The 17,057-nt window shown below is 46.3% G+C and overlaps 2 protein-coding genes across 2 annotated transcripts in view; both read right to left on the reverse strand.

Moving 5' to 3' along the window:
* Positions 1-9,782, reverse strand: part of LOC311350753 (vinculin-like) — a 30,172-nt gene extending 20,390 nt beyond the window's left edge. The window contains exons 1-3 of the mRNA XM_084470821.1: positions 9,428-9,782; positions 3,103-3,173; positions 856-1,006 (exon numbers count right to left, since the gene is read on the reverse strand). Of these exons, the coding sequence (XP_084326947.1) occupies positions 856-1,006; positions 3,103-3,173; positions 9,428-9,598 (393 nt within the window). The 5' untranslated portion in view covers positions 9,599-9,782. The remainder of the gene's footprint in view (positions 1-855; positions 1,007-3,102; positions 3,174-9,427) is intronic.
* A 3,521-nt stretch (positions 9,783-13,303) lies between these two features.
* LOC311350139 (urokinase-type plasminogen activator-like) lies at positions 13,304-16,606 on the reverse strand (the record flags this gene model as incomplete). The annotated part of the gene is made up of 7 exons (XM_084470160.1): positions 13,304-13,519; positions 13,785-13,933; positions 14,165-14,305; positions 14,698-14,846; positions 15,518-15,707; positions 16,255-16,352; positions 16,464-16,606. The coding sequence occupies 7 exons, from the start codon at positions 16,604-16,606 to the stop codon at positions 13,325-13,327; spliced, it is 1,065 nt and encodes a 354-aa protein (XP_084326286.1). The 3' UTR covers positions 13,304-13,324.
* Between the last annotated feature and the right edge of the window lie 451 nt (positions 16,607-17,057).

Genomic DNA, 17,057 nt, shown 5'->3' on the forward strand with positions numbered 1-17,057 from the left:
CGGCACAACCTCTATTTTTAGATCATGCTTGAAGATTCCTCACCGTTTGTTTGCCGTCTTGTGTGTGTGTGTGTGTGTGTGTGTGTGTGTGTGTGTGTGTGTGTGTGTGTGTGTGTGTGTGTGTGTGTGTGTGTGTGTGTGTGCATGTGTGTCGTTTGTGTGTATGCACATCAGGTCGTGTGATATATCTCTTGTGGCCGCACAAGAGATACATCAAAGGTTGCAAAGGTTGTCCAAAATAATGTCCGGAACGAGAGAATCAGTGTGAAGTTCAACGTGGGTCAATTTATCGGCCTGCATGTGATCATCATGGCCCTCCGCCGACACACACACAGGAGAACAAATGTCCTCACACAACAGTCACGCCATAAGGGTAACGGCAGGTGAAGGGAAGCCAATTCAATTTGATCTCTGATATTTGCTCTGTGCATGAATCGGAGCTCATGTTACAGGATTCTTCAAGGCTTCAGAGAGAGAGCCGTGTTGGGCCTTCTGTGCTCTTGCATTAAGCTGTAGGAGACCCATAAACACGTCCAGGGCGGACAGGAACCACTCTCAAAATCAAAGCAAAATGTTTCATGGGATTTTGTGCCTGCAGGTCCGATTTATTTTTTATCAAACGCTTGGAGACCCTTGCTATGAAATTGCAATATAATAATATTGCAATTCGTTATTGTTATTATTACAATTATCATTTAGATTTCGATCTGTGATAATAACACAAAATAAACACACACACAAACTGACGCGCATGCACAAACTCACGCAGACATAAACAGACACACAGACATACACACACAGACACACAAAAACACACACACACACACACACACACACACACACACACACAGCTACCTCGGCCTCGTCGAAGGAGAGCAGGAGGTCGGATGTGCCGGAGAGGATGCCTCTGGACCCGTCGATGAGGTAATCTCTGGCCTGCACCGAGTACGGGTCGGCCTTCAGCATCTGAGCGGCCTTCACCAGCTTAGAGCAGGAGTTCTCCACCCTGTAGACACACACAGCTCACTTACTAAAACACCAGGTAACCGGCCTACTGAGCACTTGAACGACTTTCACATGTAAAACCGAAGACCAGCACAGCCTGTTCCTCTGTACAATAGTGTTTATGCTCTGTGTTTGAATGAAATGTTGCTTTCAATCCCAGCCTGTGGAATAGGTGAACGGCATTCACATATTGTATGCCGTTGAATGCGTAGTGTAGTGAGGCAACTCGCCAAAATCTTATAGTGACAAGGACAAACTGATGAGAGACGTTATACAGTTCATCGTTGCTGGTACAATGGCACTCCAGCACATCCAAGAGAATAAAAACAACATCACATATATCTTTATAATCACAATCCCACTTCTACCGCCACTACTATAACGTGTGTGCAGCCACTTCTGATCTCAGTGCAGGACGTCTCCACGACGTCCTGCACGATCTCAGTGCATTCCACCGCGCTCAGGTGTGTGTCTTCGGTTCAGGATCAGTTTTTCAGAGGGGAGCACGTTGTTATCGCTCCCACATCAGTAATGACATTAGTGGCCGGAGGAAGGTGATGCATTTAAAGAGGGCTGGGATGAAGGGAAGCCCCGCCCCTTCCCTAACCCCCATTGGCCAGAGTATCGATGGCTGCTGGGAGATCTATATTTAGCAAGGTTCACATTTCCAAATGCCCCCTCCTAAGCTCTCAGTGAGATTTATGATGTGGAGGTGCCCTGTGCATGGAAGCGTGTGCGTGTGTGTGTGTGCGGTGTGTGTGCGGTGTGTGTGTGTGTGTGTGTGTGTGTGTGTGTGTGTGTGTGTGTGTGTGTGTGTGTGTGTGTGTGACTGTGTGTGTGTGTGTGTGTGTGTGTGTGTGTGCGTGAGAGAGAGAAGAGGGCTGAAGGGGGTGGGATAAGGTCGTGGATCAGATGCAGAAAAGCAACGTGTGTATCTGTTTGAGATTGAAGTTGAGCCTGCAATAAATCCACAAATTATAAGAGGTATCCTGCTAATGTCTGCCTAATGCTTGACCTGGTATGACCTCCTCATTATTATGAAGGGCGGCCAGTTAGATATAGTTATATGAGTTTGTACACAAAATCACCACACACACACACACACACACACACGCAGAGACAGTACACACAAACAAACATATGTACCCACACACACACACACGGCCGCGCGCAGAAACACACACACGCACGCACAGTGAGATGTGTTGTTCCCCAGGATTGCTGAGTTACAGCCAGTCAGCACTAGAATTCAGCTCAGTAATTGAAATAAAGGAAAGACAAAGCAAACAGGCCTTGTTTCTTACTGAAACAGGATTGTCAGGATTACTTATTTTTCCCCACGTAATAAGCCCTGGGTAACGGTCTGTCGTATACTTCAACTGACTCTAGCCCTGTGGAGCCCTCAGAGACTATTTGTGATAACTGAAAATAAAGTGTGTGGAGAAAAACAATAAACCTGAGCTTACACAGACACTACTAGTAGTGAACACATTCACTCAGACCTTCATATTAAATGTAATATAATTGAGTTCTTCACTGAGTTAACTATAGTGGGTCAATGAGTTAATTATAGTGGCTTAATAAGTTCACTATGGTGGCTCAATGAGTTCACTATAGTGCCTAACTGAGTTCACTATAGTGGCTAAATAAGTTCACTATCGTGCCTAACTGAGTTCACTATAGTGGCTAAATAAGTTCACTATCGTGCCTAACTGAGTTCACTATAGTGGCTAAATAAGTTCACTATCGTGCCTAACTGAGTTCACTTTGGTGGCTAAATGTGTTCACTATAGTGACTAAATAAGTTCACTATGGTAGCTTAATAAAGAATACATTGTGTTCTTAGAGTCCATTGCTTGCCTGGCGATGCAGGATCAGCCCACTAACAGAGAAATCTGGTGTCAAATACATCACATACACATACACACTGTCTCTCTTTCTCTGAAGGGAGAGAGAGAGAAAGACAGTGTGTATGTGATTAGGTAAGAAACCAACAAAGAGAGAGAAAGAATGAGAGAATTAAAGAGAGAGAGAGACAGAGACATAAAGAGACAGAGAGACAGAGACACAGAGACACAGAGAGACAGAGAGACTTACTTAATGAATGCAGGGGGCATGTCTCTCTTCATGAGCTGGTCCTCTGTGGTCTGGACGGTCTCCTTCCCCACCTGTAACCCACACAGAGAAACACACCTGTAACAGCCTTTAATAGGCTAAACGGGGGGGGGGGGATTTAAAGTGGGATCCATCTGTATTTGGACACATTTCCAAAGCCCTTGGCAGCCTTTAAAACGCAGCATGGTGTCTTCAGCCATGAGACAATAAACAGCTGGAGGTGGGCTTAGCTCCGGGCCGCGTGTCTGTCTCAGAGCCAGGGTTTGAGGAAGAGAGGACCACTCTGTCTGAAGGGGGTCTCTATTGGTGCCCCCCCCTCTCTCTCTCTCCCAGGATGTGTCCGTCTGTTTCCTCTTACACAGCCATTCATCTCTTCCAGAGGAACCAACGCCATGGTCCAGTCATGCATAGAAAATGCAACTCTGGCTCCAAGTTTATATTTGATTTAATCTTGCTTCAACCAAACGCTGAGTTTGAATAACTGATTTATAGAATGGCAGCGGCAGCTATGAGTGAGGATGTTTAGTGAACATACCCTGTAAGGAGAACTTAGGATGAATATATATATATATATATATATATATATATATATATATATATATGACCAGCTCAATTTATTGAATGTTGGCGATGATAAGGGCTTTGGCTATGACTTGAATATTGTACATTCTATAATGTACAATGTTGTTATTTAATAATGTAGTGTGTTTATTTGTTGTTCTTGTATTGTTTCAGAGCCTCTGTTGGTATTTCACATACGCAGACGCGCATAGCCTGGGTCCAATGACAAAGCTCTTTTGACTAGTCATGTAGTAGGGATACCATAGGTCGTAGAACCAGCCACCTGTCAAACATTCACCATGATCTGTGTTCAATGTGGGAAGAGGCTCAGCTTCATTCCATCTCTGCTGCTTCACACACACACACACACACACACACACACACACACACACACACACACATACACACACACACACACACACACACACAAATACACACGTAGAGATGCACAGCAGGGTGACACGATTGGTCAATTCCTCTTGTGTCCTCTTGTGTCCTCTTGGGCCAGTTTTCATATCACCAAAGCAATACAGCTGTTTAGCTGCACTTATCCACACACATATTCAAACAAACACACACTGATCCCAAATGCATAACTACATCACACACATAGCAACACCCCCCCCCCCCCACCCCCCACAGACACACAGAAACCCACAAACAAACACACACAATATACCCCCATGAATATACACAACAGACACCACAAAGACAAAAACACATCACTACGCACATCTACACCAACAGACACACACACGCCTATACACACACCACACGCACACACACACACACACACACACAATCACACACAATCACACAAGATGCAATTACAGAAAGCCGATGGCATCAGTCTTCCGGCTGGCTCTGTGGAGAACAGCTAATAGGCTTCCTGGCTCGGCTGACCCGGGAAGCCTCCCTCATGTTGATCATTCAACAATCAGTGTCACTCCGGAGCACCCTCCGCCGCCATCATCCTCCGCTTCCACAGCCGCCCACGTTACAGCATGCTTAACCCTTGCGGCGGGACAGAGCCACGCCGGAGAACTCCAGGACACACAGAACAGGAACACACGGGCCAGCCGTGACTCCTGCCTGGAGGAGTGAAGAGGTGTTCATGTTGTCTGGTCTTAATGTACTAATGTTGTACTAATGTACTAATGTAAACTCTTTTGTGGTAAATGATATGTTATTTGTTGTGTTATTTGTGTTATTGTGTTCTTTTAGAAGGTTTCTATTAGGTGACTGTATTCTTGCTATTAAGAGTATTTTGAAAAGCACTATACAAAATAAATGTATCATTACTATTATTAGTATTATACCTTAAAATATACACAGTGTACTTAAATCGTAAGGAAAACTTGCCAGTCATGAATAATGGCTGATGTATTTGCGATAAAGACATGTAAAATGCTAAACAGTGTCATGATGACTTGTGACTTCACCAGAAAAGGAAAGGAATGAAGCGCAACCAGAAGCGCATGCTGGAAGAACCCCTCCGGACCCGTTCTCCTGGTCAGGTGACTGATGAAAGGAGCGCTCTCAGGACAATTCTTTCGTTTCTTTTAGTTTCTTTATTCTTTTCGTAAGCACAGACCTCGGCATTGACTTAGTCAATGATGAATGCACAGTAAACGGTCTCTACAGACATACAGGCGGATGGACATATAGACAGAAAGATAGGCCGAAAGACACATAGATATATAGACAGACAGATAGATAGAGCTAAAGGGTCTAAGATAAGCATACAAGCACCAAGTATGTAGTATGTGTGTGTGTGTGTGTGTGTGTGTTGGGTGTGTGCCATACATGTCTGTGTGTACATGTGCATAGACCCAGTGTTTGTGTCTAGATGTGTGAACGAATATGTCTGTATCTGTGTTGGTTTGTGTGTGTGTGTGTGTGTGCGTGTGTGTGTGTGTGTGTGTATGTGTGTGTGTGTGTGTGTGTGTGTGTGTGTGTGTGTGTGTGTGTGCAAGTATGGGACCATCTGTGTGGTGGACCCAGGCAATTGTCTATCAACGTAAACACAGAAATACTTGCCACACTGCACAGTAATAATCACCTCTATATTTACAAACAGCGCTCTCTCTCTCTCTCGCCCTCCTACTATAGTTAACCCTAATTGATCCACACAGAGGCACTAAAGCACAAAATTAGACGAGGGAACTATTGGAAGTGAAACTTTTAATTAAAATGATAACATTCATGGCTCCTCCCTCCCATGTATCTCGCTTCTCACACACGGGGAGAGTAAAGCCAGAGACAGGTGCCTCGTAAAAGCAGGCCTACTTCAGTACCTAATAGCCGAGGCTGGGGATGCCTTAGAGATACGGGAAACACATTAACAGGTGGGCAGCAGTCCGTAAGACAGCAAAGACAGTGCGGATAGGAGTCTCGCGTCTGTGCCGTGTTTAGGGTATTTTGGTGGCTTTGAATACAAATACCAGATGCTAGGTGTATCTGGTGTTCCTCTGCGTGGTTTTGTGTGGTCGGGGATCGCAAGTGTTGCGATCCCCGACCACTTACCACACCAATGGAACACTTTAAGGATGAAGCTGAATTGATTGCAGCTCCTTCTCCAATCGCTCCCTTTTTCTTTTTTCTCTCTCTCTCTCTCTCTCTCTCTCTCGCTCTCTCTCTCTCTCTCTCTCTCTCTCTCTCTCTCTCTCTCTCTCTCCCCTGTCTAGTTAGAACATCTCTATATATATCTTACTCTCTATCTACCTTTCTCTATCCCTGTCTAGCCGGATCTTTCTCTCTCTCTCTCTCTCTCTGTCGCTCTCTCCATGTCTAGCAAATTTTCTTTCCTCTCTCTCTCTCTCTCTCTCGCTCTCACTGTGTCTAGCTAATTTTCTCTCCTCTCTCTCCATGTCTAGCTAGATTTTCTCTCTCTCTCTCTCTCTCTCTCTCTCTCTCTCTCTCTCTCTCTCTCTCCCTGTCTAGCTAGACCCTCTCTCTCGGTATCTCTCCGCCCTCTCTCTCTTTTCATCTTGCTCTCTCGCTCCCTGCTGCTTGATTATGTGAGTGTGCAGTTACTTCACCCAACAGTAAATCTATTTATTCCTTCCTTTCCCCCTTCCCCCCAGATACATTGAGGATCTCTGTCTTAACCACCTCAGGATCTTAGATTACTTACATATATACTACTCTGCTGGTCGTCAGACGAAAATACAGTCTGTGTAATGCGGCGCATTACCACTAACGTTACCATAACGTTTAAATTTACCCACAGCGCTTCATCCGTCGTTACTTCTCCAACCATTTAGCATTGGTTGGTTTCAGGGAGCTCACTTTGAAACGTAGACCCCCGCACTGCCCAGCCCACCCATGCACTGAGGGGGCGTTGGCTGTAATAGTATCTTTGTGCATTGAGAGCCCAGCGGTCATGATGCTGTGTGACCCAACTCGCCTTTGACACTGAAAAATACAACCGAAAGACGTCGGAAAGTTTGCGGAAATGAACAACAACAATCCGACAATGAAAACTTTATCCCTGAAAGCTGTGTTGAAGCGTTGGATTCAGTGGCTCAGCTGTGAATGCGGCAATAATAAAAATTTTCCTTGTCTTTTTTTTGTCACCTTTTTAAGTGTCTCTCAACACCTTATCCTTCACACACAGCTCCTGCACTCCCCACCCAGCACCTATTCCGCAGTGGTTTCACACCTTATTTTCAGCCTTCCTCCCCTTCCCAAGTGACATCTCAGTCCTCTACTCTCCGCTTACACCTCAATATACACCCCCCCCTCCCTCCCTTTCCCTTTTCCCTCCACCATGTTCAGATTTTTCTTCTCCTGTTCTGCCCTCACCTTCACCTGCTGTCCACTGTCTCACCCTCCATACCTCCCATCAGGGTATCCCCCCGGACACATCCCCAGCCCCCTTATCTCACGCTGCAGCCTGGCTTCCCAGGCTTGGGGCTAACCATTGGCCCTCTACTGCTCCACGGGGGGGGGGGGGGGGGGAAGAAAGAATGACCAGAAATGTGGCCTTGGCCTTGATTAAAGGATGTGTCCATGTATGGTAGATGGCAGAGCATCCATGTGGATCTGAGTCATCCCATTATTTCAGCGAAGTCGTTTTAATAAACAGTTGACCAATAGCATTTTATTAGCAAGGCTGTACATATTGTTTGACCCTAACTTTAATGTACACATATATACATTTCAATAGTTTGCTGGATTTTGCTTTTCAGTCTCAGGTCGATAAAATGTTTATTTATGAAAATGATCAAACACGGCCAACGGAAATACATTTGAATCAGGGAAGGATATCAGATAATATCTAAGACACATATAAGGTGGCAGAAAAGCAAGCTACAGGCCTTTAAACAGATTTACTATCTTCCATGTAGGGGTGGGTTGAACACTTTAACTACCCTAAGACCCCCAGAGACCATGGCTATAAAACACCTTCTCTGGGCCATGCTCCGGCCCACACAGTATCAGCGATCTCTTTAAAAGCAGTCCCTATGTCTCTCCACCGCTTAACCTTGGTGTAATCACTGCCATCTAAAGAGGGTTTATGGATATTCATGGGTGAGGGCTGATGGGTTGGAGAGGAAATGTGGTTGGAATATTTTAGTGTTTTCCACACAACGATAAATGTCTCTTGAATTATTAACAAAGGGCCAATTATTGGGGCAACGCTATTGAAAAAATAAAAGGGCACTTGGCGGAGCCTTATTTAGTCTTGTTGTCAACATCCTGTCCTTGTAGCTTCAAACTTGTGTTGTTTACCATTATCCATAAGCCTTTCATTACATCAAAAAGCACATGATATATATGTACGTAGATATAGGCCTACTGTATAATGTTTATATCATGTCAGTCAAATACATCCAATGTCTATGCTGATATAACTACTGTAAATAACTACATCTTGTTCAATGGTTCATGGTTACACTGTTGTTCTTACAATGAAGAATAACCATTATCTCGTTTTTACAATGCTTGCTTCAGCCATGATGGGGAAGGCAAGGTTCAACTCAGGCAGAAAGAAACAAGGGTCATCCCATTCGATTCCTTCTTTTGATGTCTCCTACTGTACATCTGGGACTCAGTCATACTGGCCTACATCAACAACAATGAGCTCTGATCAGCGTTAATAACGAAGTGGTCTGTATTGATTTCTGCAGTGAGAGGTCAAGGCGTAGGCTTATGTGCTATTCCCTGTATGGTTAGTTCGTCTAGACTTTTTCCAACAGATACACAGCAGGAATTACCCAGATAGAAAGTGCTCACGATGTTAAAAACTAGAAAGCCTCAATCCAGTTAGTTTTTACCAGTAGCCTAACTAGACTCCAGAAGAGTGACAACTCTCACAGGTCCGTTCATTTACGCAGGGAAGGAACACAACCCCAAACCTCCACCTCGTTCTCCTTCGCCACGGAAGTGGTGTGTGATGGACATGCATCGCTTCTATCCCATCAAAAACACTTATTACGCCCCATCAACTTCATTCGGTTCAGCGCCCGTCTGCACACCAACATGTTGACCCATCGCATCGCTGTCATTGTTCAAAGGAGTGTGCATACACACGCACGCACGCACACACACACACACACACACACACACACACACACACACACACACACACACACACACACACACACACACACACACACACACACACACACACACACACACACACACACACACACACACACACACACACACACACACACAGCCAGGGCGAACCCCGCGAACTACAGGGACGCTCTCTGAAGATGAGAGACACGGGACTCACCCGCACGAGGTTGCTCACGGCAGCCTGCACGGCCGCCACCGGAACCGTTAGATCCGGGATGGCTTTGCCGTCGACCTCCCCCTCCTCGTGCATGATGACCAGGTGGGAGATCTGCTGTGCCACCGGCTCGAGGATACTCTCGATGGTTTTGGTGTGGAACACCGGCATCATGAACGACTTGTCTACCGCAGCCACCTATGGATGAAACACGGGCCGGTCGGTCCAGCACTCGTACCCGCAGCCACCCCCACCTGCCCCTCCGGAGAAACAAAAGACAGGTCCCAAGTTACCGGGCGGACGGCCGCTTCATGCGTCACCCCGTGCGGACGGAACTGCTGTGGTGGCAAGACTGCGCTCGGGCGGTGAGTGCGCCCCGGTGGGAGCGACAGAAATCGTGACAGAAGGAATCGCCGCCTCCCGTCCAATCAGAGCGGAGAACCACAGCTGCCAAGCGGCTCGGAGCGCGCTGACGCTTTCCCTTTCGCCGCTCGTCCCGATCACGCGCACTAGCACGCGCTCACCCTCTCAGACTACACAGACGCTTGGATTACAAACAGAGGAACGTACAGACGTTCACACATACATACACACATATACATACACACACACACACACACACACACACACACACACACACACACACACACACATATATATATATATACGTACACGCACGCGCGTGTACACACACACACACACACACACACACACACACACACACACACACACACACACACTCGCTCTCTCTCACACACACACACGCACACCACGCACACATATACGCATGCACGCACATGAACACACATACACACATACCTACTGCCTATATCCATACATTCCTATATTGATGTTAGCTTGTGAAAGTAGGCTAGTAATAGCAAGAAAAACGTAACTTGAAATGCAGACTGAGAAAGAAAGCCTGTAAATAGAAGCGATTGAAATTTAAAGGTATTAAAAATAGTAAACGGCGAGAGAGAGATATGTCCTACAGATCTTCTCACACCACTGCTCGACAGTCACAGGGACACGCTTGGTGCGTGCGTGTGTGTGTGTGTGTGTGTGTGTGTGTGTGTGTGTGTGTGTGTGTGTGTGTGTGTGTGTGTGTGTGTGTGTGTGACACAGTGAACAAGGTCACAGCGATAACGCAACAAGAGACCGGAGAACGCAAATTGCAGGAGATAATCGGGTTTTTTACGCCTGATCAAGCCCCCCCCCCCCCCCCCCCCCCCCACCCCCCAACCTGCCGCTGTCACACGATCCACGTTCATTAACCGGTGGGTCAGGGGTTCATGTCTCCAGGCCTCAACGCGGGAGTCTAAATAAAGACCCGTAACACGGCTCGCTGCTGAGAGACGCGGGGTTTCTCGGGGAGCTCCTGGAGGCCCTGGCTTCTCGCCGGGGTCTCTGTCCGCGCGGTGTCTCTGCCGGTGTCTCTGTTTGTCTGCACGCCCCGCTACTTTCACCTCCGTCCCGATGGCTCAGGGCTACACGCACAAGGAGCCAGGAGGGAAAGTTCAGCACAGGAGCGTTTAATATGATTCGGACAGTTTTGTGCGGTGTGTGTGTGTGTGTGTGTGTGTGTGTGTGTGTGTGTGTGTGTGTGTGTGTGTGTGTGTGTGTGTGTGATTATATGATTCATGATCGGCAAATATAAGTTAAAACAAACAAGCACAAATAAATTATAAATAAATAACAATATTGCTCTCTCACTCCTTCTCTCTCTCCCGCTCTCTCTCATTCTCTCTCTTTCTCCCAAACACACATACCACATGGATACAAAGATCACATTTACACACACACACACACACACACACACACACACACACACACACACACACACACACACACACACACACACACACACAAGCACACGCACACACACACGCACACACACAAACATCATCAACATCGCCGGGGTGAAAATGTAAAATGTGTTCTGCAGCGGTTGTCCATAAAGAGGTGTATCAGGACCGGAGCTCAGAGAAGGTCTCCATCCCCTTATAAGGCCCAGAAACCCAGCGCTCGGCTGGGGACGATCCTGTGAAGCAGGCTCCTTAAGCAGAGCAGCATCTCTGCTGCTCTGCTTAAGGAGCCTGCTTCGTCCCCGGGCAGCCAGTAGCACCGCGGTGAACTACGTCTGTATATGTTGGAGCTGTCTAAACACCGCCACTGACGGAGCCCATTGCCGCGGTGTGTTTAGAGCAGATGTGAAGCCTAAAGTCAATTATGAGTCAGCCATGACGCCGGCCTGGGCTGCACACTGGAGGGTCGCATTTATAAGCGTCGTGTTTTTAAGCAGACTGTTTTTTTAATCTAAAGTCCGATCCATGTGATTAAAGAGATGATAGGTGTCTCGCTCAAGGAGGCCTATGGGAAGACGTAGACAGACATTGGGGAATCTAACCCGCAACCTTTTGTCTGAAGATCAACTCCAGAAAGCTGCTATACCATACCTGCAACTCTTGCGTTGCTACATGTGTGTGTGTGTGTGTGTGTGTGTGTGTGTGTGTGTGTGTGTGTGTGTGTGTGTGTGTGTGTGTGTGTGTGTGCATGTGTGTGTGCATGTGTGTGGGTATGTGTGTGGGATTGTGTGTGTATGTGTGTGTGTGTGTGTGTGTGTGTGTGTGTGTGTGTGTGTGTGTCTATGTGTGTGTGTGTGTGTGTGTGTGTGTGTGTGTGTGTGTGTGTGTGTGTGTGTGTGTGTGTCTATGTGTGTGTGTGTGTGTGTGTGTGTGTGTGTGTGTGTGTGTTGTTTGTGTTAGTGTCTTTAGTGCTGATGGACCGGGCCTGGTGTGAGAGACATGTGTGGTATTAGACAAAGAACCATCATCTGGACCACAAGGAGCATAAACAGCTCCAGTGCTACTACAGAGTGCATGGATCAGGGCTTGAAATCCCTTTATCCCACCACCTTACCCCCTCACCCCCTGCCTGCCACCCCTGCACCTGACCCCTATACAAACCTCCCCTTAGCTCTCATGTTCACCTTTTTATTCTCTTTTTCAAGTCTGACCTTATTTTGTTCATTTCACTTTATACATTATTTTCCCAAAATATACCTGTACACAGGTCTGGTTTAGGTTTATTTTCATAATACATTGTATAAGCGTTAGTACAGTGTAGGCTTATTGAGACTTTTTTCAGTGATAGCTTTGTGTGGTACTAATTGTAGAAAATAAAAACATCCAAGACAAAGAGCCCTGAGATAAAAAAAAAATACGTCATGCTATTGTTTATTGTAAGTGTTTTCTATTCATTCTTCGCTACCTGGGACTTCTAGATGACACACAACGACTGTAAACAGCGCCCTCTGGAGTTAAGTGGAAGCCATTGCTTGTAACTGTCAGTGGACCTAAGAACGTCAACATAATCAGTTATGACGTCTGGACGGAAATCTTAATCCATACAAGAACTGAAGGAGCCGTCTGTTTTCCTCCCAGAACAACCCACTGATGTTCCCTTAACGCTGTCATTTGTTGTTTGTTATAACTTGTTAGAATGTGTGTTCTTGAGTGAATAAAGGACACAGTGATTTTAAATAAATACATTTAATGTATAATAATACAAATAATAATTAGAACAACAACAATAATAATAATAATAATAATAATGATAATAATAATAATAATAATAATAATAATAATAATAATAATAATAAATAAATAAATAAATAAAAAATCAAATGCAAATGAAATATCATTTCACACACTGGCATATAAACAGTCCTGCATGATGCCATAAATGGCACCGTATAAGTACACAACAACACCACATAATATACATCACATTGTTTTCCATGGGGCTGCTACTCTGTGCCAAAGTGACAAAATTTAGTCATTTTTCTGACTTCATTTACTGGAATAATCCCGTCGTCCTTCTATCTGCTGGTCACCATGGTTACTTCTTGGGGTACATGGCTCCGGTGGTGTAGGACGGCAGGCCTGTTTTCTGGGCGATCCAGCTGTTGTAGTTGGTCAGTCGCGTGTACACACCCGGCTTGTTCTTCCGGCCACAGCCGGCGCCCCAGCTGACCACCCCGTAGAGGAAGGCCCGGCCCTCCGCCATGCACACCAGGGGGCCCCCGGAGTCTCCCTGGGGGAAGGAGAGTGGTGGTGAGCGGGTTGTAGGAGTAGTCCGATTCAAAGTACTTGATAATTAATCACAATCATTAATACAAACCTTAAGAGAGACAGCCACAAAGACACTTAAACAGACATACGCAAACACATTAAAACTCACGCAGACACACACACACACACACACACACACACACACACACACACACACACACACACACACACACACACACACACACACACACACACACACACACACACACACACACACACACACTCACTTGGCAGGCGTCGGTGTTCCAGTCTGGACTGGCGGCGCAGAACATGTTGTCTGTGACTTTATCAGCGTAGTAGGACCTCTTCTTACAGAGGCTCTGTGAGAGGAGCTGTACCTTCGCCTCCCGCAGGTACTGGGAATAGTGCAACGCACCTATGACACACACACACACACACACACACACACAGTCAGGATCACAGCAGTCTGCAACAGTCATGTTGTTGTTGTGGGTTGGTTGACTGGTTGACCGATGACCAGGTCAATTAGGTTAGATGAGGTGGGAAGTAGCAAGCATGCATACAACTATAATAAAAATCAACAAGAACATAACGCGTGTGAATCCAATCAATTGTTTTTTATCTAAAGTTTTCAGTGGACACTTACGTTCTCTCTCATTGCCATAGCCTGCGACGGTGCACTGCATCCCAGTAGGCAGCGTGGTGAGAGGGGGTGGCAGACACACCGTGCGGGTCCAGGTGGTCCGAGCAGCGCAGGCACCATCAATGCCTTTTATTCTCAACAGCGCTGAAGCAAAACACACACAACCACCAACACACGGTCACACGTTCTGTCCGACACATGTTTCCCTCTTCACCATTCAAACGATTGGAAAATTACAATCATAGCTCTCTCGCTCCTTCTCTCTCTGTCTCTCTCTCTGTCTGTCTCTCTGTCTCTCTGTCTCTCTCTCTCTCTCTCTCTCTCTCTCTCTCTCTCTCTCTCTCTCTCTCTCTCTCTCTCTCTCCTCTCTCTCTCTCTCTCTCTCTCTCTCTCTCTCTCTCTCTCTCTTTGTCTCTCTGCCTCCTGCACACACTCATACATACACACACACACACACACACACACACACACACACACACACACACACACACACACACACGTGCACACCACACACACACACAAACACACAGGCATACCTATGTCGTTCTCATATTCCACTCTGTCGTTGAACCCGGAGTGTATGACCAGCTGTTCCACGGTGAACTTCTGCTCCTTCTCCGCGTCCGTCTCGTTGATGGCGCTCTTCCCCAGGTGCACAGACAGTCGTCGTAGCGGAGTGTTGTCGCTATGGAGACAGAGACCGATGGCCAACAAGTGTTAACACACGCCCCATTAAACCACTCATACACTCACTACTTTACAAATGTAGTTGTTGAGCTTTGTGTACACTAGGTTTTAAGTGACTTACAGTGACTTCAGAAGCACCACTTTAAGGAGTAGGTATTGGGGTTATGGTGTGGACATGAGGGGATAGGGTTAGGGTTAGGGTTAGGGTATCCAGTATCTTCCTTTGCTTTGTGCCGTCACCTTAACACTATGGCCACTACATCATCACGCATGTTATACAGTGTGTGTCTTTGTATGTGTGTGTGTGTGTGTGTATGTGTGTGTGTGTGTGTGTGTGTGTGTTGTGTGTGTGTGTGTGTTTGTGTAGATGCGCTTGTGTTTGTGTTTGTCCAGGGATGCAGGGAGGGAGGGGCAGCAGGGACATGTCAGCTCTTCAGCACCAATGATACACAAATCAATAACGCACTGATATAAAGGTTTCACTCCTGGGACCCCCACGTAGGCCCCCAGCAGCAGGGCCCGCCTCAGCTCTCATGTGTCTGTCTGTTTCTCTGTGTGTGTGTGTGTGTGTGTGTGTGTGTGTGTGTGTGTGTGTGTGTGTGTGTGTGTGTGTGTGTGTGTGTGTGTGTGTGTGTGTGTGTGTGTGTGTGTGTTTGAGGCCATGCTCACCCATCAGGAAAGCAGTGAGCGGCGGTAAGGACCCAGCAGGGTGCGATGAGGGTGCCTCCACACAGGAAGCCGACACCGGTAGATGACTGCCGGTAGATGGCTGACACCCACGGGTGGGCCTGGATGGGTGCCACAACCCCACCCACGACCCTCTTGCTCCGGTGCTTAGTCCTCTCGCCACAGGTCAGCTCTGAAGTGGAGGAAACCCAAACCACAAAGGAGGTGAGAATTCTCTCCAAGAATGTTTGAACGATGTAGTAGTATGAATAGAATATTTTAATGTCAATAAGGTTTATTCGTTGACATATTGTTATCGATTATCATACTATTAATTGATATAATCAAAGATCATTGAATGATACAAAATAATCGGATAATTGATAATGATCAATTCAACATGAGGGAGGTAAGGAGTCCCCATACCTGTGTCCGCAGAAGCCTTGGGTTGTATGGTTGTAACAGGAGCAGCTTGAAGTAAAAAGGGACAGGGAATGGATCGAGAGATAGAGTCACATCAAATGCAGAATGGCAAAATATATATGAGTTTCCATTTAATTTAAAGGAGATGAAACACACTACATAAGGTCGTCAGAATTGTTCCCGGGCGTTCTATCATCATCAATCACTATTGCGACATAGAGGCGCTGGGCAACATGTTTTACTGGAGCAGGACAATAGTTTGATACATTATTTATACAGAGGGGTGAGTGTGTATCGGGGTGTTTCCATTGGCTTACCTGTTTTGGGCATGCATTTGCGAATGTCACAGAACTCTTTGACTAATCTATTTCCTCTTTGCACACGACACCATGGCATCAGGCTTTTGTTGGGATTCCTACGAAACAGAAACCAATGAAATTATTCCACAAAACTCAACCAATCAACCAATGTACACCATTGTAAGACAGTAGATGCTGCGGTGGTGTGGTTAGCTACACCCACGTACCTGCAGTGGTTGTGTGGCCCCAGGCCCTTGGAGGGGTGATAATGCTTCCAGGAAGAGAAGGAGTCCCAGTAAAGGCATCGATGGCCAAAGGCTGAGGTGGAAACAGTGCCTCTGTAGTTGCTCCCATCTCCGGAAACACACATGTTGTCTGCAAAGACATGATGCAATAGGTTACACAGTGGCCAGGTCGGACGTGCATCTCAACCAGACAGATAGACTAGTGTATTTATAGAAGAGATTTGTTTGGGGTTTTTCTTTTACCTGCTTGTTTTGCTTTTGAAGATTGTCTCTTGGGCCATCGACGTGAATACACCTAAAAAAGACCACAGACATTTTTGGTTACTTACTAACATTTTAGCTTGTTTATTATTAAACAAGCTAAATTGAGCCTGGCCACCACGTTTCCTCTTTGCGTTGCTTACCTCATCAATGCTGACCACGATGAACACCAAGATGACTAACAACTTCATATTCCTCATTGGAGCTTCCTCTTTGTTTGTGAAGGTAATTTCTGTTCACTGACTGTAAATGGACAGTAAGGGTTAGAGCCAAGAAGTCTGCAGAAGACCTGCAAAAACAATTAGAAACATCCTC

This window comes from Micromesistius poutassou, assembly GCF_964030765.1.
Source record: "Micromesistius poutassou genome assembly, chromosome: 7".
Taxonomy (NCBI): Eukaryota; Metazoa; Chordata; class Actinopteri; order Gadiformes; family Gadidae; genus Micromesistius; species Micromesistius poutassou.